This window comes from Eumetopias jubatus, unplaced genomic scaffold, assembly GCF_037043125.1.
Source record: "Eumetopias jubatus isolate StellerSeaLion01/CBP00866 unplaced genomic scaffold, mEumJub1_p1.0 scaffold_14, whole genome shotgun sequence".
NCBI lineage: Eukaryota > Metazoa > Chordata > Mammalia > Carnivora > Otariidae > Eumetopias > Eumetopias jubatus.
The window spans coordinates 94,299,467-94,324,617 of record NW_028274820.1 but is presented as its reverse complement, the minus strand read 5'-3'; the positions used below and the strand labels follow the sequence as shown (position 1 = coordinate 94,324,617).

The window sequence follows — 25,151 nt, the reverse complement described above, 5'->3', positions numbered from 1 at the left end:
CAGTCTCCAGAGGGGGAAGCCAGGCTGCACGAGGCTGCTGCTGGTGCATCCAGCCACTAATTGACCGCCCCATCTCATTCTGGGCCCATTGGTGCAGCTATGGGACCTCACGGCGTCCCTTGTTAATCCCTCTGAGCCAGTCTTTGAAGCTACTCTCTCAAAGCTTGCACAAGTCAATTCCAGAGAAGACATTTTAGCCCTGTTTTTTCCTTCTGAAGCAACTTTCTTGAATGCAATGAGGCCCTTAAAGAATAGCATTACACTTGCATGAGTGTATCCAACAGTGAAATTATTTTCCAAACCCTGAAAAGTCCCATTTCTGTTCTCAGCCAAGTTCAAACAACAGATATTTCCCGGATTCCCACTATGCACCAAGCATGGTGCAAATCTGTAAGGAGGAAAGAAGTCTCTGGGTCTCGGATGACACACGAGCGAGCCCTCCGCCCCAAATTTTGTAGCCACATCCTCCATGCTGAAAGCCAGTGAGGGGTTAATTGCCTGCTGCCCAGGCTCCTCCCTACTGCTGATGCTCTTCAAGCTGTAAAACTCCACCTTGCCGACTTTCAGTAGAAAGAATATGCTGATGGAAAGTCCATGTTGGCACATTTACCTAGAAAATTCTTTGGGGCTGATGTTGCCGGTGCTTGAAATAGGCCATGAGTTTTGGGGGGGCACCCATGTCAGAATGTGGACAATTTGCTCTGGGCTTCTCTCTGCCGTTCCCCCCCCCCCCCGCTGCCCCAACTGTCTTCACGTTTCTCTTCCATGTTCGCCCCTCCTTACCCCTTCTCCTTTCCTTCAAGTGCCCTGGAAAGCTCTAAGCGGTAGGCCGCTGAAGGCCAGCATGCTGTGGTGTGCGGGCCTGGGAGGCAAGAGACAGGGAAGAGAGCACGGTGCCAAATTAGGCCCCGTTCTGTTTCCACACTGTGTCCTATTAAGATCCCTTACCTCTTCTGCCGCTTGCTGGTCCCGCAAGGCAATCACATTCCTAATGAGTTTTTTAAAAAAGCCATTCAGTTCATCTCGGTTCTTATTGGGCAAAATCCGGGCCAGTGGGACCATTATGGATGGAAATGATACTTGAAAGAGAAAAACAAAAGCTATGCTGAAAACAGGGCGGCAGTAACCCGGAGCTATCCAATGCCTGTTGCCCGGGAGGCAGACCCCAGTCTTGACTTAAGAGTCACCGGAAGACAAGGGGGCCTCCCCTCGGTCCGAGCTTTCCCATAGGGCTCGTGCCTGATTCCACCTCCCCACGCCTCACCGTCCCTTGCACATTGTAAGCACTCCATACGTGTCTGCGCAGTTGAATCTGCACTTCCCTCTCACCCCCAGGAAGTCAATCTCATACTTAGAAATTAGTTTTCCAGGTCCTAGACAAGAGGGCCCAAGGTCTTCATATTCCATCAAGAAAGGACAGATGATGGGCCACGTCTCCCATCTGAGCAAGTGGTGGAAGCTCATCTACTTTCTTAACTTTCTGGCCATTTGCATTTGTTTCGCATGGGGTCACTGTCCCTGGAGCTACCACCCGAACAGTCCCTAAGAGCTGCCCAGGCCGCTGCTAGCAAGAATGCTGGCCCCTTGGTACCTCCCTTGCTGTGCCAGGCACGCCCCTGTGCCCTTGCTGCCACAGCCTTGGCGGGGCTCCCCGGGCCAGGGACACTTATCCCCTCGTGGAGCGGGGTCTAGGTCGAGGGGCTGAGCTGCTGCTGGGTGGCTTAGGTCAGCTCAGCTTCCCAGCATGGACAGTGGGCCCACCGTGCACGGCACTGATGGGAACCCGGATCGGGAGGGTAGTTCTGGACCCTCGGAGCTCCCAGAACACTCTGCCCATTTTCAAGAGCCAGAGTCCAAACCACTGTGGTGAGCAGGGAGGTGGGCTCAGAGTGGCCGAGAGAGGAGGAGTAGCTGGGGTGGGACAGCAGAGCTGCCCACCGCAGGGTGTGTCCATGTCCGTGGTCCACGGCAGGTGGAGCTGACTTGGGGGAGTGGTTCCCAGGGGGTGGCTGGGGTGAAGGACAAAAGGGAGGCTGCTTTGACCCCCTTGGCAACCCCTCCGACAATTTCAGTGAGGAGCTGATGGAGGTGCCAGGGCCTTCCACAGAAATGGACTCAAATGGGAACGAAACTGACCAAGGAGTGAATACAATTTAGCAGCCCAGCAGAAAGGTTAGAAGTTAGGGCAATAATCAATAACAGCAATAGCAAGACTTCAATACTTCCATAAAAGCAAGAAGGTGCTGGAATTGGCCAGAGGGCAAAAACTCACTTCTGAAATAAAAATAAAATAAATCGACCCGTCCCCACGGCATTAGGTAACCTGCCAGTCACCCTTCACGTATGATTTCTAGTTTGCTGTGCACTGGGCTTCCAGTGGAGAAGACTTCTGAAGAGGATTTTGCTGGAGGGGAGGAATATGTCGTAGAAAATGAAAGGCTTTGGGGGCGCCCGGCTGGCTCAGTTGGTTAAGCGTCTGCCTTCGGTTCAGGTCATGATCCCAGGGTCCTGGGATGGAAACCCGCATCGGGCTCCCCGCTCGGCGGGGGGTCTGCTGCTCTCCCTGCCCCTCACCCTGCTCTTGGGCTCTCTCTCTCGCTCACTTGCTCTCTCTCAAATAAATAAATACATACATAAATAAATAAGAAAATGAAAGGCTTTGGGCTCCCATCTTGGCTCTGCTTTTTTTTTTTTAAGATTTTATTTATTTATTTGACACAGAGAAAGACACAGCTAGAGAGGGAACATAAGCAGGGGCATCAAGAGAGGGAGAAGCAGGCTCCTGAGCCAGGAGCCCGATGCGGGGCTCGATCCCAGGACCCTGGGATCATGACCTGAGCCGAAGGCAGATGCTTAATGACTGAGCCACCCAGGTGCCCCTTGGCTCTGCCTCCCTAAGCTTCAGTTTTCTGAAGTGGGGATGCGGCAGTGTGAGCAAAGTGCCCAGCACGGTCCTCCCTGCGGCAGTGGCAAGAGAGGCCTGTGCTACCTGCCTTGGTAATGAGTGGCCCCGGCTGGTGACAGGAGGAGCCTGGGTGGCTCCAGGGGCATGAGGCCTCTGCGGGGTGGACCCTGCAGGGCAACTCTCAGAGACCCCTCGAGTGCCCCTTGCTCGTGGTGGGGGCTGAGCCCCGAGAGCTGCCTGGGCCCACCCTGCAGGCATGGGGTCTGGCCAGCTTGCTCGACCCCGGTCTTACTGCCCCGGGCAGGAGCTGTACTTACAGATTAGGACCAGGACAGGCCTGGGGATGGAGAATGCAAAGAAACGCCTGCAGTGCATCACAAAGGGGTCCTCGGGGGCCCTTCGGGAGTCCACCTGGGTGCCAAAGGCGACACTGGCAACCACGTCTGTGGTGTAGCAGCTGTAGCACCTGTGGGAGAGGGAGCCATTTGGGTTTGGAAAGGACTCTGCCATTGGCTTCGCCATTGTGCACACTCCTAAAGAGGCACCACTCCATCGTCTACCTGCTGGAAAGGGAAGCTTCCTGCAGAGCTGAAGTGAGGGGGTGGGAGAGGAGCCTCCCCCCCTGCCCCCCGCCCCCGGGATGGGGTCCTTTGAGCATGGCAACAGAATTCCAGAGGAGACACAAAAACATCTTGGATGGCTGATGCCAACAGAGACTGGGGAGGTGAGGAGAGAGCATCACTTCCTCGGCTCTCAGGCTTCGGGTAGCCTGAATCAACCAGCCACCATCAAATTCCCAGAAGTATGCTCTAAATCTTCCTCCCCGTGGAGGAGGGAAACAGATGACCCGAAGCCCATGCTGTCGCCCCAAAGCTGTGCAGAGTCCGTCCAAAGCCAGGATCGAGTGGTTAATTGATATAGAGCAAGTTGGGACTGATGAATTGGCAACCTGATTGTCTGGTTTTAAAAGCTTTGTCCCCCTCTTCCTCCTAATGATTGTACAGTTTTTCTAAGAGTAACAAACCAAAAACAAGGGCGCTTCACACTCGAATAAATACAAGACAAACTTTGGGACCAGCTTCATGAACATATGTATATTATTACAGAAAACACACGTTGCACTTTAGAAACAAACAGAAGGAAAAGAATCTGGCAATATCTCCAGAAAAATTAACCTCTTCGGCTCCAGGAAACCTGCCCTCGAAGGGCCATTTTAAACCAGAATGATCCTTTTTTGGTATCTTGCGGGAGCAGTCAGGTGAAGTTATTTCTAAAAAAAGCTACCAACGGGGTATGCATATCCTTTTATAACGAAATGTTCTTATTTTTGTGGCTCGACGGGGGGGGCACACACGGAGCTCCTTTCCTTCCAGGTTCTATCACCACCAGCTTACCGTTAAGGAATAAAAGACCTCTCCAGATGACTTCTTTTATTTTGACTGCTTTATTGAAAACATTCCTACAATTGATTACACATGTCCCCGCTATAGCGAAAAGTTTGCCTGCTGAATGTGATTGCATCTGATCCTAGCGGCCCAAGAGCTCAGGGTTTTTAAGTTATTTACTTTGCTTTCGTAGTTGCTCTTTAGCCAACTCACACAGCTCATGACCAAAGAGCTAGTGTGTGTGTGTGTGTGTATGTGTGTGTGTGTGTGTGTGTGTGTGTGTGAGAGAGAGAGAGGGAGAGAGAGAGCAAAGTGTGTGTGAGGATTTTGTAAACACCACGGCAGAATTTGAATGCTGGTGATGGTTATGTTATTACTTTATTAGCAATGATAATAGGAACGAGTCGGCTTCTGGCTGACCTGCCTCTCTCACCCTTCTCTTGTGCTGTAAGCCATAACTTAGCCTAGGACAACTGGAGGGGCAGCCAGATAATCAGTCATTTAAATTTGGTGTCCACCGCTAAGTCATGGCTTCTAGACTGAGGTGCACAATTCTTCTTGCAGTAAAAATGCATGGACGTCCCCCCCCCCCACCAGAACCCTGTCCTTTCTGTGCCCTCCTGCATCTGCAGAGGTCAGAGGGCGTGTCCACCCACACACCGCTGCCCACTCAAGGCTTCCCTCACCACGCCACACCTACCCTGGGCTTTGTTCACATTCTCTTCACATTTTACATGGGTTTCATTTCTTATTATTCAGCCCACCCATGCTCTTTATGAGCTTCTAGCATTTCCATAGTTTGCTGGTCCTGAGGTAATTGTCCAGCAATTATGTACAGTTACACGAAGCGGCAATTCAAAAGTGCAATTTCTCATCTGTCATGTGTCCATGTAGCACCCTTACCTCTGGATGTCGAAAGCGTCCCCAGATTCCGCATAGCGTTTTAAGTGAGCCAGGAGCAGATCGCAGGCTTGGCTGATTAGGGGAGTCATCTGATAGCAGATAACAAAGGGGTAATTAGGACACCATGCAGGGAGCACACCTAAATTAGCTGCAGATAAAGAGGTTATGTGTGGCGCTTCCTGGGAAAACAGACCTTGTTTTCAAGGTAACTTTCATGCAGCTAAGACTCAAGAGGAGGCTCTGAAATTCATAAATATCATAAAATACAATAGCTGTAAACGTCTATGTTAGCTTACGCAATCTGTTCTTTTGGAAGCAAAAAGAAGAAAGGATTTAGAGTAAATACTGTGAAATAATTACAAAAATGATCATTAAGTGCTTAGACAGAAATGAGAATCAGTACTCGGTTTCGTGACATTTGGTTAGCATTAGAGCGTAAATAGACCACAATCCATATGTACTTTCTCTGGAATCAGCCCAAATCCATGTTTGCTTGGTTCCAATTATACTTTAGGTCTTCTGCTAGAATATAGAATTGTAGTCTCCAAAGGAACGTAAGGTCGTTCATTTTAACTTTTTACTCAATGCAAAAATCACTTGTAGAGCATTTCTGAGGGACGGCTATTCATTTCTGCTTCAGCTGCTTAAACCTCTGAATAAAGTACGTGTAAGGGAACCCTTGACTTCAAGACGCCTTCCATGCCCACCCAGAAAAATTGCTGCATTTCTTTTAATAGGAAAATATTTTCATCATGGGAAACGTCTAGCATATGCACACACTCCGAGAATGGTATCGTGAACGTTCACGTAATTATTGTCCAGCTTCATCAAGTTTGGATCTCATTTTTGGCTGCTGCCACTCTGACCCCAGCAGGCTGGCTCAAGCGGGTGGGATTCTTTGCGGAGCCTGATGGCCACCCATGTGATCTTCTCTTTCCTCCTGTATGTTTGCAAAGCCAAGTCGGAAACGTCGAGGGGAATCCTTCCAACCAGTGCCCATTCTAGAATGACACCGTAGCTAAAGCAACATGCCGTAACATTGTTCTGAGCATTTCTTATGGAAAACATTTTTGAAATGTTAAATATGTTCAGATTTTATGATTTTGACGCTAGAATGTAACTCCCTGAGGGCAGGGAAGATTTTTGTCTTTTTGTTCATTTTTATGTCCCCAGAACCTAGAACGATGTCCAGCACATAGTAATTATTTGTTGAACGAGGGAATGAATTTGAATGAATACTTAAGACCCAGTCTTTGCCCTTAAAAGTCTGGGGGCTTTAGGGAAAGTTACAGGATGTTAATCTAGTTGTTAGAAGGTATGTTGTGCTGAGGCCAAAATCTGGCCCCTCTAACAACCTCTCACTGGTTTCAGTTGACTTCTTCCATGTGGTGGTGCTTCAAATACTCCGACAGCAAGCACTGCTCCTCCTCATCTTCTAGACAATTGTCCCCGTCCCTTCAACTGCTCCTCGTGCAACACGGTCTGCGCACACTTCTCCATTCTTATCACTCGCTCGCTCTCTCTCATCAGTGTTACTCCTAAAAGGCAGCTCCATAAATGGAACACAATATTTCAGGTAAGATCCCATAAATCGTAATTGGATCACTTCCCTGCCTGCCAATCACAAGCCCAGGTGTATGTGGACTTCTAGAGAAGACACGTAGGGCAGGCAAATATGGAGGTTCGGGTCAACAAAAGCTACAAGATCTTTTTTCACGAATCATCACCATATGCAATTGAGTTTTTGACACTTCGGACTCCATTCATTAGAAAAACTTTATATTTATGTTACATTTATTGCTGTAAAAAGTTGTCCTGCCATGTGTTCTGAGCAGAACAATCTTTTAACTCCCCTAAAACACAGTGGGACAGGCTGGGTGGCTGTTGGCCAGATGTTGGAGGGACACATGGCTTTGTTGGACCCCTCCCTCCTGTAGGTCTGCTAGTCACCCCATGTGTTCCAGAGCGTAAGGACAGAACTGTGATACCAGGGGCCCACCTGTTTGCTGTGGGAGCCCTCCCTGGAGGAGGTGGTGCTGAGAAGCAGAAGGACACCCCTGGTGAGTAAGAGTGAGCTGTAGGCTAAGCTCAGGGCCGTGTGAGTTTCTGGAGTTGGGGACAGTGGCCTGGGCAGCACCTCAGGGCAGGTCAAGGAGCAGACGTTCAGAGCAGAATACACCCCCGCACTTAGTGGAGAGATGGCAGAGCATCTGAGATTCTTCCTTGTCGCCAAGACTTCTGGAAGAAGTATCTGGAGAGGAAAATTCTGAGAAAAAGGACTTTCTGCTCAGCCAGCTTCAAGGGCTGAGAGCACCAGAGTGCTTGTACTCAGTGTAGGTGGGCCATGGGGCGTACTCACACATTCAAATCTCACCTCCTGTAACACTGGCAATTCCTTCTTGTTCCATCGGAGATTTGGTAAGTGTGCCTTCTAAGCCTTTGTTCGGTTTGTCAGTGTGCATCCAGGAGCAAACACAGAGCCTGTGGCCCTCCACTAGTCTGCTACTTTAGGTAGCTACAGAATTGGTCAGTCTTCTCAGTTTCTGGCTCTTTGGCCAGCTGAGCGTGAACCTAAGTAAATATTCAACCAGGCAGCAACTGATCAATAAGTTGGCTGGGGAAGTTTGTCAGATGATTTGCCAAAATAGAAATGGAATTTACCTCCTATGCCTATTCTGAAGTCCGCTCAAAACGGGTGAGAATCGCTATCCTGATTTATTCTTTGTAACTCTGGGTAGACTCTTCATGACAACTGCATTCTTTTCTAAATGTTCACCCACTGCCAATTTAATAATCTCTCAGTACAAAAGTGCGTGTAAATGGGTCACTTTTAGTGGCCTCTGGGCCATCACTCTCAAAAAATCTTAGACTACCTTTGTGTTTGGAGAACTCTACTATCTCATCCACATTTCTGCGACTGCCTTCACTGGCTATATCCTTCCATTATTTTAATAAACTTAGTGGTACATGTGAACTCTATTTTAATAAAATCCCATATACCAAAATTTCTCTTCCATTTATTTCAGAGGAATAAGAACGTGGTAAAAAAAGAAAAATGCTCTTCTAAAGGAAGTCTTTTTAGATATCAAGCTTACAGCTCCCTTAATGTAACAAAAATGGAATGCAACATAAAATTAGATTTATACTCAACTCTTCAGAAGCATGCCCTCCGCATAAAGAGAGGTCCACCCATACTCAATCCAGTCACATGCTGGACAGTGTAAAGGGGGGCTGGACCCACCGCCCACCCTTGGTTCCACTACGAGCTTGTAACTAGAATGCTTTGTGGCTGACTGGCATGATTGTAATTTTCTACCATGCTCTGCTTGCTGTCTGTTGCACTGAATGGATTATGACATTTTTATTTGGGTTAATGTGATATGAGATGGGGCATGTAATATGAAAAATGTTTTAAGAAGCAATGCAGAGAAAATATGAGTGGAGCATGATCTGTATGTTGGCCAATAGGCATCATTTCAGGCTTTCTTCCTTGCATTATACACAAGAAGTTATGGAATATTCACTCTCACATGAGTTGCATACAAACAAAAGCTCTCTTTGATGGGCTTGCAATCATCTTCATACAATCCACAAGCCCAGCAATTACTCCCCTGAATTTGGAGACAAGCAGACATAGGTGGCTTGTGCAAACACACACACACACAGATGAGCACACAATGCTATCGTCAGATTTTAATAAAAGATTCTCATTTGATTGTTAACGTTTCTTTGTAGGATAATGAGAAATTTTTATTTTTGTTTTTTTTCCCACAGTTTTCATAATGCATGGACGTGATACTTATCATCAGATAAAATATTAATGTTATTAGGTTTTAAAAGAATGATTTCTTCTTGGGGATGACAGTCTAACAGCCACACCCGAGGAGAAAGGGTTCCCATTTTGCTTCTCTCACCTCTCACATGGGTTGGCTTTATTCTAGATGATGCTGAGCATGCGGCTGGTCAGCCACTTGGAAACTAGCAGTCACCATCAAGTGTAAAGTACCACCCTCAGCCTGGGGAAGAAATTTTTCAAGGAAGGAAGGAAGTCCTTGCTCTAGACTGCTCTCTACCTGGAGTTGACTGTATGATTAAATCATCCAGTTAAGAAAAAAAAAAAGGATATTTTTACAGACTGTGCCTGAGGAATTCTGAGTCAAGGTATAGACAGAGGGCAATAGAATTAATTCAACAAGGTGGAGAGAGCTTTCAGAGTGATCAAAAGAGACAACTCATGGGGTAATGACAAAGAAGGGCTAAGAAATTCTCCTGCTCATAGGCTTTCTTCTCTCCTAGGTGATTCCCAAATTTCTTCAGTGGTGTTTCCTCCTCTGAGGCTAAGATGCTGAACTTGTTAAGTAAGCTTGACCCTGGGAGAGCAAATTCTCAAAGCCACTGCCAGTTGTTAGATTTCTTCTGCTTGGCACTTCTTAGTTGTGTGGCCTTGGGCAAATTGCTCAACTTCAGTGAGTCTATTTCTTCAGCTGCAAAATGGAAATAATAAGACCTTCTTTGAAGAGTTGTGACAGCAATTAGAAATATGTAAAAGGCTTGGCACTAGAAGGCAGGCCAGCTGTCCTCTGGAGGACCCTCATGCTCCCAGACTGCTTTGGATGCCTGGCACCATTTTCTTTCCTCTTATTCCCATTGGATCCACCTGTTCTTGTCTCACCATGTTATCATTAGTTCCTTGTCTCTTTCCTTTCATCTTTACCTTCCCATCGACTACTCTAATTCAGGCTTTGCCACCTGTCACCTGGAACCACATTCCAGGTGTGGCTGTCATCCTGCTTCTCGAGAACAAAGAAGCGTAAGCATCTTTGTAGTCTCATTACTTTATATAGTGCTGGACATATAGGTGGACTAAAAAACAATTTTCAAAGAGCTTCCTAGCCCTCTTTCTTTTCACTTTTCAATCCATTCTGTACTCAGTCACCAGATTGGTCTAATGAAAATACTTGTGGGGACATTGACTGAAGGACATAGAACAAGCTTGTTATCCTATTTTCCAAAGCCCACTAACAATTGAATCCTGCCAATAACCATGTGAGTAAGTTTAGCAGGTCTTCCCCCAGTCAAGCCTTCAGATGAGATCACAGCCCAGGCCGACAGCTTGATGACTACATGCAGAGACCCTGAAACAGAGGTGCCCGGCAAAGCCATGCCAGATTCCTGACCCACAGACACCATGAGCTAATAGAGTTTTGTTGTTTTAAGCTGCTAAGTTTTGGGGTAATTTGTTACACAGCAATGGGTAACTAACTAATATACTTTCAGTGTCACCCTCTTGTGGCAACTCTTGTATGTTGTCATGCATTATTGAAGTTTTCAGTATTTGTTCTATCATTTTTGAAGTTTTCAGTATTTGTTCAGTATTTGTTGCTCAGCGCAACACATTCAGTTGCATCTCTAGAAATATCTATGCGATGACAGGTTGACTGAATGTTCCTTGAGGGCCTTGACATAGAAGGAACATTAACTGATCGAAGAGCTCTTTCTGTCTGAGCATGAATGCGGTGCAGTTTGCTGGGAGCTGGCTCTGTGTGAAAGATCTGGTGCCCGTGCTCGTTCTACCTCTTACTTTGGGCAAGTCATTGGAGTTTCTCTGAACTGGGGTCCTCACCCCCAAATGAGGGGCTAATTGCAGTGCACTATAAATTCCCTTTCCATGGACATTCTAGGATCTGAATGAGGTCACTAAGCAACAGATTGAGATAGTTACTTAGGGACCATGGAAAGAGCAGGCAACTTCCTAGTTTGGCAGAGTGAAGAGTTGGATGCATGAGCCTCTCTACTTGCTCCAACACATCTCAAGACCCTGTAAGAAAGTCTTACTATATCTTTTTCATGCATTGACATCAGAATTACATGAAGACCTAAATCTGGTTATTTTTATGTTTCAATAATTTAGTAAAAGTGAAAATTAGAAATTCAGACCCTCTGACTCCTGGCTTGTTGCTTTTGCCTCCACATTCCCTTTTTCCTCAGTCAACTGACTTCTAGGTTATAATTTCACTTAATGCAGCTCGGATGCCATGAACTTGGAAAACAAACAAACAAACAAGCACCATTAAACCCTTGGCAGCCCCCCCCCCCGGAACTTTGGAGAACAGAGTCAGCCCGAAGTCTCCTGAGCAGGGAGCGGGAAAGAGAGGGTCCCTTCTGCATTATCTCGTACTTCTAAACTGAGATGTTCCCCACACTTTGATGGTGTAAAGGCAGGGTGACTCATGGTCTACATATGAAGAGGGATTCAGAAAAGAGCCTGAGCAGAGGGCCCCACCCTAAGATGAAAATATGGCTCCCGGGAGCTGGGTCCGTGCCCCGCCCCCCCCCCCCCCCCCGGCCCCGGGGCCATGGAAAGTGGAGACTCCAAAGGTATGACTTGCAGCTGTCCTCATCTGTTCCGGAAGTGTCTGTCGCAGGATCTAGGGGTAGTCTCGCATCCTGCAGGCTAAATGGCTGAAACTCCTTTCCTTACTCCCCCACTTTCAAGTACTTAATAGCTCCTCGCCCTCCAGTGAAGCTCACACCAAACCCTCCCTCGGCACAGAACTCTCTGTGCCTCAACCTACTTTTCCAGTTTTCTCTCAGTAATCCCTTACATGTACCCCGTGTTCCAGCCAATTTGTACTCATCTATTCCCTGAACACATCCTGTACTTTTCGTCCAGATGCCTTTGTTCCTGTAGCTCATTCTACTTGCAATGCACCTTCTCCCTCTGTCAAAGCTCAGTAAAATCTTCAGGACTCACTTCCAATGCTATCCCCTGCCCCCAAAGTGGCTTCTGATGCTCGAAAGAAGACGTGAACTCTGTTACTGTTTTCCACTACTCGGTAATAATGTAGGATTTGTGCACTTTGTTGCCCTTCTACGTTATACACCCCTTAAAGACAGGAACTAATAAATCTTCATTGAATTTTAGGAATTTAATGTTTCATTCTATTTGGCACTCTTAGACCTGTGGGCAATGTTGTTTTGGAACTGATGTCAGAGGGGGATTTTCTGAATAAATAAGGGTCAGCTAATGGGGATGGGAGATGGTATTTAAACATATTGTTGACTTCAAAAATAATCAAAAATAATAATACCTTAAAGTGCTTTAAATGGGTGGTTAACAAATGTAAAATTAATACCAGTTAACAAAACCTATTACCTCCTTTTGCCACCCAGATATTAAAAACATCCATGACTTATTTTTATGCAGAATTTCCTGTTGATAAGTATCAGCTCTAGCCATCTAGGTGAATAATCAAGTGTCATTTCTAATAAGTCAGTGGTTCCTGTCAAGAGTTGTGACCAATTAGAACTCACCCCGATGAGGAGGTGGCTGCTGGGGTTGCCTAGCAACAGCCAAGCTGGGAGGCACATTTAGATGCTCATTTAGATTTAACCAGTGGCAAGTCAGAGTGACATTATGAGTCTGGCAAAGGAAAGCCAAATTATTACCCAGGATGGGGTACCCATGATGAGGAGTGTGTTTTTTTAAATGCAAATGGAAAAGGAACATTTTAACCAGAATTTAAACAGTCCATCATTATACCAATTTTAATTAGGAGATTAGGTGTCAGTGGAATACAACTGTGTCGAAGGATAATGGTCTCTTGCTGCTAGATAAATACCCAGACATTCTGGAAAATGGGCAACTGGTCAGGCAGAGACAATGTATTTTTGGACTCCAAAGTATTTATTACCACAGCCACACTTGGTTGTAATGACTTTCATTTTTATTGTTCGGAAGGATTAAGAAATAAAAGCAAATATTAAAAATAGACTGCTAGAGGCTCATACAGCCGAGAGAGAGAGCTGCTTACTGCAACATTACTGGGAGAGTGGGTTCTGTTCTAGAAGCCCTTGTGCACGATCGTCTGAAGAGTGTACAGTGAAAATTTAAAGGCCGAGCCAAACCGTGATGAAGATTGTAATCCTGCGAAGACTTTTGCACTGAAATGATCGCAGCTATGCATTTACTCATAAGCTGGCTATATCAACTTAAATTTTTTAAAATTGTAGTCATTCTGGAGTAATATGTCTTCTCCAAGGCAGGAAAGGCCTAGAGGGAATAATAACCACATCTGCCTCCGCCTTTAAGATTCATACATTATTGACTGTGCCTTCCTGACAGGAAACATCTGGATGAAAGTGAAAAATTAGGCAGAGCGCTGGATTCTTGGCGACTGTGAGAGATACCAGCCTTCCCTGTCAGTCTGGCTTTTCTTTAACTGAGTCCCTATGCCCAGAGATATGATTGGCTCGTTTGCTGTTGAGTGACACACCCAGCCAGGCTCAGGCTCTCCTGTATGAAGCTTCCAGCTCTCCTGTATCTGCTCAGCGGGTCACCATCAGCTTAATGATGTGGGTGAGTGAGGAAATACCCATTCCTTCTATTGTGCTTTGAGGACTGAGAAGACACGAGCCACCATATTGGGTAGGATCCATGGTCCCTCCAGTTTGGAGCCTGGCTTCTGCTAGAGGCACTTAAAAATGGCGTCCCCCATGGACCACCAAAGTCACAGTGCCCCGTGGCCTCATTTCTCCCAGTTGCTGGCTTTGATGTTAATGACCTGTGTTTTCACCTACTAAAAGCTTATGTGAGCCCAGAATAAATAAGGTTAAACAGATTTCTTCACTGCAGACTCTCCCAACCCATTAATATGCTAAGGTACATAGCTAATCTCTCAGAAGATGGTTGTCAGGGGCACGGGGGTGGCTCAGTTGGTTAAGTGTCTGACTTCAGCTCAGGTCCTGATCTCAGGGTCCTGGGATCAAGTCCTGCTTCTAGCTCCCCACTCAGCAGGGAGTCTGCTACTCCATTTCCCTCTCCCTCTGCCCCTCCTCCTGCTTGTGCTCTCTCTCTTTCAAATAAATAAATAAAATAATAATAATAAAAAAAGAAGATGATTGGCAATATTTTACGGAATTGTATGACCATGGGCCTTTTCAGACCTCAACAATTTTAAATCCCTTTCCTCGGTAGTAATTCATAGCTTGAAAGTTCATTATCATGTAAGTACGGTTTTGATGCTTTCCTCTTAAGTGTATTATTTTCTTCTTGGTTACACCGAAAGTTAGCTGCCGCTTTTGTGCTGACTTACACAGTCTTAGAAGAGTCTTAGAAACTTATTCTAATTGACTTATTATTTGTAAAATCAGAAGAGCTTAGAGGAATTTACAAATGTGTAGATTGCATGTATGCTCCCTCTTTCAGATGAATGATAAAATTTAAAAATAAAATTAGCGCTAACCTGGGTCCCCAGGGATTCCCCATTATTTATATTTTTCCCTCAGAGAGAATTAATTTAGCTCCAGTTTTGTTTCCTAAAATTAAATCTATTTACTTTCTGACCCATAATAAAGTTTTACACAACCCCAGGGTTACTCATTAATAGTCTTTGGTAGAGAATCTATCATAAGACTCTAAAAATCTCAATAAATCTACTGGTTGCCCTTTTTAAAAAATTCTCTTTTTGGGGACAGGGCGAACACTCTGGCAGGTCAACTGGGCAAAATATTCCCTAATAAAAAAAAAAAATCATTTGTTTTCCCGGCAGTGCTCAGGAATCCTGTAATATAGACCTCAATAGTTTGGCTGTCACTAGACTATGATTTCGGTGGTCTCTTTTTCTGGAATCAGGAATGCAGCAACCAGATTTTCACCAGTGCCTTATCTTTCTATGTCATCCCAAATCTGAAGCCAAAACCCAGTTTTATTTTAAATAAAAAATATGGCTTTGTGATTTAATGCTGATTTTAAAGTAACTTTCAAGCATTGCTGACCAAGGCTGTCTAATATGTACACGGATAAGGACAGTGCCATCTCGGCCCTTTGAATATTAATGACACTTCCAGACGCAGGTAGGAGAGGGCGCAGACCGCCAAGGTGCTAATGGAAACAAGCTGCAGAATTCCAAGGGAAAACAAATCTTTATTTCAAGAATAAATTCTGAAGTTTGATAACAGAAGTCCCCAAGCTACTTATGAATTCATCAAGGAATGGAGATATTGATATTGCAAAGCTATTTCGGGGAAGACGGCCTCAGGTGTCCATAATCGAGGGGAGGGCAGGCTCGGGTCTGTTGTCCGAGCTTCTCTCGTCATTTCTGCCTCCTCCACCCCATGTCCCTGTGTGCCTCCCTCTCCTCTCTCTGTCTTTGGGCCCTGCTTTTTCTATTTCTGCATGTATATACCTGTGACTCTCCAAAGAGAAAGCCAGTGATGTGCCTCATCCCCTTATTTGGCTTTTCCTTGATAAAATTATTCCCTTTTGTTTTTCTTTTATCTTTGTCTAACATATATCCTTCAGTAGAAAGCTTCCTGGCCCTTTGATTCTCCATCTGTCCATCCACCCACCCACCCATCCATCCATCCATCCATCCATTCATCCAGCAAATCATCACTGAGTACACATTATGTGCCTATTGCTATGCAGTTAATGATAGAGAAAAAAGGACTAGAGTAAATGGGCTGTTAGCCGGCAGTAAAGCTACAGAGAAAAACAGAGCAGGGAAGGGGAAACAAGGTTCTGGGGCTCAGCACCTGCAAGTCTGGGGAAACCCCGGGTCTTTGATGGTCAGGTGAGGGACCAAGAGGAAGACTCACACCAGTGCTTTCCATTCTGACTCCTACCAGAATTATGTCAGGGACCTTGCAAAACATACAGGTTCTCAGTCACCCGTAGAAGGTCTCATTCTGTAGGTCCTAGAGTGGCTAGAATTATGTATTTTAACAAGGATTCTAGGTGATTCTGGTGCAGCCCTTGGTCGCAAAGGGTTTGAGCACCAGTGACCTAGAGAGCAAAGGGCAATGGGAGGTTAAAGACCAAAGAAGCATCTAGAAACCTAGAGGGTCACTTAGGCTGGGGGAGGAGGTAGTCAGGGGCACTAAGACTGGCACCCTGCCCTCCCTCCCTCCTCCCCACCACCCATCTTCCACAGGGTGGCAACTACCCCTTGTCATAGCCTCCATCCTGTCCACACTTTGGTGCAGAGTGATGCTCGGTGCTCAGAGTCCCAAACCTTGCTCTTCAGATTCCAAGGGAAGCTGCCTGTGGAATTAGAAAAAACTCTTTTCTTTCCCAAGAATGTTTAGCTTCCGAGACCACTGTCTCAATAGGGCTTGAGAAAGCCTGATGTGCGTGCAGGTCAAAACTGAGCACTGACCTCCTGGTTCTGGAAGGCATCCCCTGCCTCCTTCTGAAGCAACACACACCACTGATTCAGTGCAAGAAGGAAGACCACAGGGGACATGATTTGTAGAGTACCACACACACAGACATTGCTTGAATATTTGAAAATATTATCTTTGTCACGTAGTTTTTTTGTGCTGGTGTTCCTTTCTACCTAAGCAACATTTAACACCTTTGCTGCTCCTTCCTTCTTGAAATACATTTCCCTTCCACATTCTCCTGGCCTTCTACTGCAGGCTCCTCTTCTTTTTTTTTTTTTTTTTTTAAGATTTTATTTATTTATTTCAGAGAGAGAGAGAATGAGAGACAGAAAGCACGAGGGGGAAGGGGGTCAGAGGGAGAAGCAGACTCCCCGCCGAGCGGGGAGCCCGATGCGGGACTCGATCCCAGGACTCCAGGATCATGACCTGAGCCGAAGGCAGTCGCTTAACCAACTGAGCCACCCAGGCGCCCTGCAGGCTCCTCTTCTTGAGTCTTACTTGTAGGTCTCTCCTCTGCCCCTCACTTGAATATGGTTCTCACCACCACCCTCTTCTCTTCTGGTGCTGCACGCACACTGGGCGTGACCTTGCCATGTCTGTGTTTTTGATGACCATCTTTCTTGCCCTTCTCGCTTGAGCTCCTGACCTGCAGTCAACTACTTCCTGACGCCTCTATTTAGATGCCCCCCCAGCCCAAGAACCTCAAACTCACCCAGTCTAAATGCTCCGGAGGTGGGGAGAGAGGTGACTATTGCTGCCACTGGAACGGCATCCTTTCTAATGGAAACCCCAGAACTTAAATTCAACTATATTGAGTGGGAAGATTTTTTAATATGGTGAAGTTTACGGGTAGTATATGTTAAGTAATGGGGTAGAACTGAAGCAAAACCCAGGGAATCTGGTCTATGAAATTTCTCCCTCCTCTCTTCCTCCCCCCCTACTCCTTCATGTCATATATGACCTCCCCCTTTCCCCTAGGTACCTTAGTGCAATAAACCACTTGGAGGAACTCTGTTTTCTGCAACGAATCCAAAGCATTTTCTCCTTCTGAACCTAGGAGCACTGAATTTGTTTGGGAAACGAAATTCTATCAGTTTTTGGAGTATACCCTATAGAGTGCTAAAGAAATCTAGCCCTTGAAAAAAGACCCAGATTTATTTTTTTCCCCAAAGAAACAGCTCAAATCTGTCGAGAAAACTTTCTCCCCTTTCTTGCTTACTTAAAAAAAAAAAATCAGCTACCCTTCATCAATTCTTTTCAACAAGTGATGAGATTCCGCATCTGCAGTGCTGCCAACAAGCCACTGTTTACTCATGATTAAAGAAACTTGATGGCGACATGTTTGAGCTAGTGATGTCAACCCTCGGTTTACCTACTTCTCTTCCCCACCCCTCTTTTCGGCTACCTCAACATTTTAGTGACTGCCTGTAATAAAGGTGACACTCCCCCCACCTTGTCTGGGTGGTCATCCTACTGCTTTTGCAGTTTTAAAAGAAGCAGGCCCTTCCCTGGAACAGATCCTCACCTGAAATCTCAGTGTGTAGCACAGCGAAGCGTGGAGCAGGGCCCGTTCCACCAGCTGAAGCAAGACCGCCCCTCCTTGAGTTTCCCTGAGGGGATCTTACCCGGCGCTGGCTTCACACGAGAATCACCCGGGGAGCCGCAAAGCCCCTCAGACCGGGGCTGCCTTCCAAACCACACCGATTTAATCAGAACTTGTCGATGTGGGACTCTGCCCTGGTTTTCAAAGCTCCCAGGTGATTCGCATGTGTACCTGCGGCTGAGGAGGGTGGTGTCTCCTGCTCTCAGCGCCCTCCCGGATCAGACTGGGGCCTGGGAGGAGGGAACCGCGCGTGCGTGGGCAGCCCTGCTAGGATCTGGGTCCATTCTCATGCTGCCGTGTCCCATTCTGGGTGAAGTAGTGGCAGGCCCACGTGACCGGATGGCGGAGCCACGTTTCTCAGAGGGCTTTACTGGTAAGAAAGGAGAAATGTGTACTTCCTCTGTGTGAAACATGTTTCCATACCTCAGTGGGTTCCAGACTCGGGCAGAAAAGACAGAAGTGCTGCTTCTGATCCCCCTAGGTTTCCACAGAGGCCCCGTTTGCTACCCTTTCCTTCCCCCCGCCCTCCAGATAGCCCCTGGGACGGTCCTAAGGAGCCTTAGAACAATGTTTGAAAATCACACGTAGGTAAGAGAGGCGAAGCATGTTCTGGAGCTGGATTAAGATGTTGGCTGTGCCACTTAACAAGCTGTGTGACATGGAGCGCGCGTTACGCAATCTCTCGGTGCCTCAGTTTCCTTCTCTGTGCAGTGAGGGTGATCCTAATAGTATTGACCTCACAGGGATGTGGTCGAGATGAAGTGTGGTGAGACAGATGGGAAGCCCTGCGTGTGGTACCTGGCACAGATAAGAGCTCGGTGAGTTTCAGCTGGTGCTACAAGCTGAGCTCACCCACCGCCCTCCAATACCAAAACCTCACCGAACGTGGGCAGGATCACTGGTTTCTGAGCGTGTTTTATTGGATGGGATTAATTAGGAAGTATGGGACCTCTCCCCTTCTCGGGGACTTCAGAAGATTTATAGGAATTAAACAGGACCGTATGGGTGAACATCTTGAGTTTAAGAGTAGCTTTCATTCCTTGACCTGAAGACAGACCGCTCAGACCCCAGGCTGTCTGGAACAGCTAGACATGGTGGATGGCTCTGGAAGGAAGCTTGCTCTGGAGTTGCCCAGGTACTTGGGACTCTGAGTCAGTCCCTGAGCACTTCACATCAGAAGGGCTCAAGTGCTCGGTCCCCCAAATGCTTGCAGAATTCAGGCCAAACACCAAAGCCGGACCAGCAATTGGTGAAGATCAAGTGTGACGGAACTTGGCCGAGAGGCAGGACCGAGGGCCGGAAGAAAAGGGTGGGTCTCTGGGTGGGGGAAAGAGGGAGCCCAGGGTTTTAAAGAGCTGGCAGCATGTTGTGTTCCTATCCCACTGACACGGCCTCCAAGGTTAACCTGGGCATGCCTGTGAGCCTGGTGTTCGCTCCTCCCCCGCAGGCCACGGCCCTCTCTTCCCTACTTCACACTGGATCCACAGCTCACCTTTGTTTCAAGCTCTTCTCTGGTTCCTCCCTATGTAAAAGGTGTTTCACCCGGGAGTTTATTAGAAATGCAGAATCTCACCGCCCCCCGCCCCCAAGACCTGCTGAATCAGAATCTGCATTTTAACAAGATCCCCAGGCGAGCCATCAGACATGGAAGGAGGAGAGGCACGGCTCCCGTTTTCTCCTGGGTGGCCTCAAAGTGCCCGGGGCAGAGTCTTGGGACCTCGTGGGAGTGCCAGATGCACTTGTACACTCACAATTGTTTCGTGGCAACTGGAGATGGGGGAGCCTGAGGAAGTGGAACCCACTCCAGGCTTTTTTGCGTCCTAGGGAGGTTTGAAGGCCCCTGTGGGCAGGGCATTTTAAAGTGCCACGTGGACAAGGGGTGCCACGGAAACCCGCTCTCCATCATGATTTGGAGAGAAGGAACCGTAAGGGGTGAGTCTGCATTCCTTGCATCTTACCTCACTCAGCTTTTCAGGACTGAAAGCCGAAGTCAGGACACTTCTGACCTCTTCCCATCTTCTGTCACGTAAAAACAGGACGCTGTCCATTACCGGTTTGGACTCCAAACCTGACACCTGAGAGAAACAAGCAGAGGATCAGGACACGAGGGAGGCAAAGCCACCTTGGTGACAGTACAGGTCTATGACAAACACTCTGGTTAAAGTCCACCAATGACCCCCAAATTAGGAGAATTCTCTCGCAAGGATGTGGAGGAAGCATGTAAAGGCTCATGGATAATGGTCCAAAGATTCATGGCTGAGGGCCCAGGGGCAGCAGATGGGTAGGCTCTGCTGACCCACTTCTACCCTCTTACAATGCGGTCCGCACCATACAAGTGACTCAGAGGCTTCTATGGGTCCTGCCGCCCCCCTGCGGAGCAAGAGTTCCCTGAAGACCAAACAGCAGGCTTCTTGGAGTTGGGCTTGTCTTTCCTGGGATTGAGGTTCATGTCTGAACTTGGTGGCAAGGGGTTTTGTGTGGCTGGATTGTTATGTGGGGCCGAGAGATGACAGACTCGTGTCTCTGGCTCTTTGGGGACACGCGTGTGGAGGGGGAGAGAAGGTGGGGAGTGTGGAGGGACAGGGAAAAGCAAGAGAATCGTTCAGAAGTATGTCTCAACAGAGCTGCTTCGAAGAGAATGCCTTCACTGTGTTTCTGGGTTCTTCTATTCACTCATTTTTCTCCTTCAGCAAACATTTGTTGGGTCTCTTATGTGCAAGGAGTTGGCTACACAGTGTCGAATAAAGAAGGCGTTGCGGTGGCCCTCAAGGAGCTGACAGTCTCTTGGGGATGCAGACAGGAAGCCCCTACACTAACAAATGTGTGTGTTATGAGAGAGAAATAGAGCCAGGTGAGAGAATGATGGGCCTAACTGGTCAGAAAGGTGGTTCTGAGGGGAGCTATTCAAGCTGAGTCTGAAAGCACGCAAAACATGAGGTCTCCTCACCCTTCTTCCCAGGCCATTCTGTTCCATTTTGAAACCAGTTACTCCTACCGGGTCGTCCAAACTGGAGTCCCGCAAGCTGGTCCGAGTGCCCCCAGACCCAGGGCGCCAGGGTCCAGGAAGGCAGGGGGATTGGAAGACCAAACACTCTTTGGCACCTCGTTTGATGGACACTTTCACTATTTCTTTTTACTGTTTTTGAGTTGAAATATGAAGTCAGCCATCATAATTCAAAAGCCTGGTAAAAACTCGTGTTTAGAGGAAAATTATAATTTTCTGATAAAATATGAACATTCAAAATAAGCTATGAAACGTAACTGCAAAGTATCTAGGGGGGATTTAATTATATAGTAGAACGAAGCTGCTGAGATATTTTTCTGCAGAGAAATCCCTCTCCCTTTAGGAGTGCCGTGGTCACTATACAGAATCGTACTTTTATGGAATTTTGGGAACATGACCCATTTGTTTGGGTTCCAGAGTCAAAGGAGGAAATGATACATTATATAAATTTGCATATTGGCAAACACCCAGTCCTGGGCCACGCTACATGTAATAAAGCATTTCAGTGCAAGGAGAGCTGGGTGGTGGTTTATGGGGTTCTGATGGAACAGAATATATTAGAGATGAGAGTCATGGTTGATTGGATCTTGCTTCTGTCCTTCAGACCTAAGGACTGGATCCATGAGATTTTTTTAAACTTGCACCCAGAGGACAAATCTGATCTTCTACATAATATGTCAGCATTGTCCTCAAGTATCTCCCTCATCAGCCCGCCAAGCCAACACTCTCCTCTCAGCCTACGGCTGCCATTAGAATTCTCCATTTCGTGATGGGAAATTTTGGGGCATTGGTTAGAGTCGTGTTTTCGTTTCTAGAGATGACACTGTGAGAGGGAGAGCAGCTGATCGGTCCCTTCAGAAGAGCGGTGGGGTGGTGAGGGGACAGTTTGACAGATTTGGGAATGTGTAGCTGGAAAGAGAAGACTTGTTAGATCAGAGAGTGATACTTAGGATGCACTGAAAAAAATATTTATTGAATGCATATTATGTGGAAGAGGAAATTTAGGTTGTTTCAGTGACCCTGAGGGGTAGAAGTGGGTGCCGTTGTGGAAGCTATGGGGAAAATTCCAGCTCATCTAAAGGAAAACCTCTGGGCAGTCAAAAGCCAGAACTGTTTCAAGATAAAATAACCTGCTTTGAGTGATGAGCCTCTGTCACTGGTGACTGTAATCCATTTTGGGGAAATTCTACACGAGAGGCTTGAGCGTCCAGGGAGGGATTGGTCTAAATGACCCTTAAGGACTCTTCCAGCCCTGAGGCTTCATCTCCAGGGGAACACTCCAGGCTTGTTTGTCTTCACATATATATACTTTTCAATTGTGGCAAAATACACGCAATGTAAAACTTAACCATCATAACCATCTCTAAGCGTACAGTTCTGTCGCATTAAGTATATTCATACTGTGCAGCCATCTCCACCATCTGTCCACAGAAAGCTTTTCATCTTGCACAACTGAAGTTCTGTGCCTATCGAACACTAACTCCCTTGTCCCCTCCCCCAACCCCGTTTCCGCATAATAATTGGCTCCATTTACTGAGTGATGCCTCCAGAGCTCAGCCCTCCAGAGGGCTCTCCCCTGAGGTCCAAGACTGGGAGTATTGAGACAGGAAGGGACCACGAGCCTCAGGAAGGAAGATCCAGAGAAACAGGGCTTTCTAGACTCCTGTCCGCCCAGCCCTGTCTCCTGAGTGTCAGCGCAGGTCCCTCCAATCACTCCGCAGCCAGGGGGTTTCCAGACTACAGGCCATAACCAGCCATGAAATCAAGGTAGCAGATGGCAAAGAGCATTTTAGAAAAGAAAAGCTAAGGGAAACAAGGAATAGAACAGAGTAGAAGATACTCTGAGGAGCATTTCAAAGTAAGAATATTGTTTTCAAGATAAGGGTGTGTGTGTGTGTGTGTGTGTGTGTGTGTGTGTGTAAGAGAGCATGTGAGAGTGTATGTGAGTGTGTGGGAGAGTGTGTGGGTGTGTATTCTGTGTCATAATGTGAAATGTGTTTTTACACAGTCAAAAAATTTCCAAAAGCCTACTCTAACCTAAACCCCAAAAGTGGGAGCTTTCCCCCCTCCCTCGACTAAAATCCTGCCAGTTGCGGAGTTACCAAGCTGTGAACATTTATTGAGCACTACTATGTGCCAGGTTCTATGTCAGCACCGAAACTATCAAGACAAAGAATGGAATCCTTGCCCTCAAAAGGAGCTCACAGTTGACTTGGAGGGTGGGAATGGGGTGGTTTACAACCAGTATATGTTGATCTTACCGCTAACAAAGTGCTTTTCACATCATTTCCTTAATCTTGGGATGATTCTCCCGGAATTATGAAAACACTGCTTTGGCAAGCTGCAATGGTTCAATAGTGGCCTTGTGGCCAAGTTCCCCCCCGGGACAGCCGAATGTGCTTGTCTTTTCCATTAAGATCTCTTAAAATGGAGTCTAGCTTCTTATTAGGCCCACTAAGCATAAGCTTTAAACTTTGAAGAATCACATCATCCAGAGGAACGAGTTATTAAAGCAAACCAACACCTCGGCATTCTGTGTTCCCATGAAGAGAGCACCATGCATTGGGGCTTGAGCGTGGGCCAGACCCGTGGCCTGAGAGAGCCACATGAGAACCACCAACTGTTTCCGGAAAATGCTGCGAAATGCAAAATGCATGCAGTGCATGTTTTTGCTCTCACTGAACAGGCGTGTCATGAAAAATGTGTAAGAGGCCTAATAGAATATGAAGCTAGAGCTCTCCCCCCTCCCGCCAAAAAAGGTTTCTTGTGTCCTGGCACCCGCAAGAACATTGACTTAAGATGTGTATGATCTCTGTGACGCCTTGGCAGGGCCGTCAGCAATTCTCCAATAGCCACACAGGGCTGCAGGCAAACAGAGGGAGGTGCTTCTGAAGACTCCAAAATACGGTTATAGATCACTGGTCATGAGGCCAGTGTCGCCATCCCGTTCAGTGTAAAGTATGTCAGGTATGTCGCAAAAATATGAATATCAAAGTGTGCCATGATCACAAGATGCTGGGCCCACGGTTGCAAACCTCGGCTTCTCGCACAACCTTGCCCAGATGAGGAAGCTCTGTGGCACCACCTCTCTCTCTCCTCGTCTGCGTCCGTGAAACCTCTTGCTTAGCCCCTTATTTATTATATGACTCAACAAAAGCTCTAGAGTTCTCTCACCTGGATAAGCCCAAATTCTATACCTGAAAACATGTTATTTTCACCATATGACGATTGCTATCCGTCTGTACAAAGATTTCAAGCAAACGGGGCTTAGATTTGGTGCTTTGATGTAGAAAAAGTGTTCTGTCGCCACTGGGGAGTTTTCATCCATTCACTCTTGGCCAGTAGAAAATGATCCTGGGCGCCTGGGTGGCTCAGTTGGTTAAGCGACTGCCTTCGTCTCAGGTCATGATCCTGGAGTCCCGGGATCAAGTCCCACGTCGGGCTCCTTGCTCAGCAGGGAGTCTGCTTCTCTCTCTGACCCTCTTCCCTCTCGTGCTCTCTATCTCTCATTCTCTCTCTCTCTCAAATAAATAAATAAAATCTTAAAAAAAAAAAAAGAAAATGATCCTAAGGGACACACTTTGGTCCCTTGCTCTGCCTTAGACTGGGACTGGTCTAGGGGGCTGGCTTAGGGGGCGCAACTCAGATCAGGCTCCATCTGCCAACTCGGCATCAGCTGCTGGAAGGAAGGGGACCTCTTCTAATTTGGACAAAGTCCTGATATGGGCACTGGTGGCCCTGCCTGATATAGGGTTCCTAGAATTTTATCCACCAAAGAGGAGGAAACCATAGGCTCGGAACTGTTTCTGTGAGCCCTGTACTCCACAGCATGGGCTCTTCCTGACTGGGGAAGGGGTCCAGGGGGCTTGTGAAGTCTTTTGAGGAACACCTTCAAAAGCTCCCAGCAGTTTCTTGACAGAAACAGTGTTAAGGAGAGACATGTGTCCCGGATATAGCACCTGTCACGCTTGACTGGGAGAAGAAATTCTCCTGGTGGGTCCTAAGAGGGACCCTTGCATCCGAAGCTCAAAACGGCTCTTTGGGATGCTGGCAGGACGCCATGGTTTGCCCACTGGCGCTGACTGCCCCCTGCACTGGGAGCCAAACACACCCGGTGGTTAGCTCTTCTGACGCTCATACTTGATGCAAGAGGCTCAGAGAAGTTGAAGGGCTGGTCCATGTCAC

At 47.1% G+C, this 25,151-nt stretch overlaps 1 protein-coding gene across 1 annotated transcript in view; it reads right to left on the bottom strand.

The window, feature by feature from the left end:
* Positions 1-25,151, bottom strand: part of TBXAS1 (thromboxane A synthase 1) — a 149,638-nt gene that overhangs the window by 48,118 nt on the left and 76,369 nt on the right. The window contains exons 5-8 of the mRNA XM_028106296.2: positions 19,921-20,037; positions 5,194-5,282; positions 3,223-3,371; positions 949-1,079 (exon numbers count right to left, since the gene is read on the bottom strand). Of these exons, the coding sequence (XP_027962097.1) occupies positions 949-1,079; positions 3,223-3,371; positions 5,194-5,282; positions 19,921-20,037 (486 nt within the window). The remainder of the gene's footprint in view (positions 1-948; positions 1,080-3,222; positions 3,372-5,193; positions 5,283-19,920; positions 20,038-25,151) is intronic.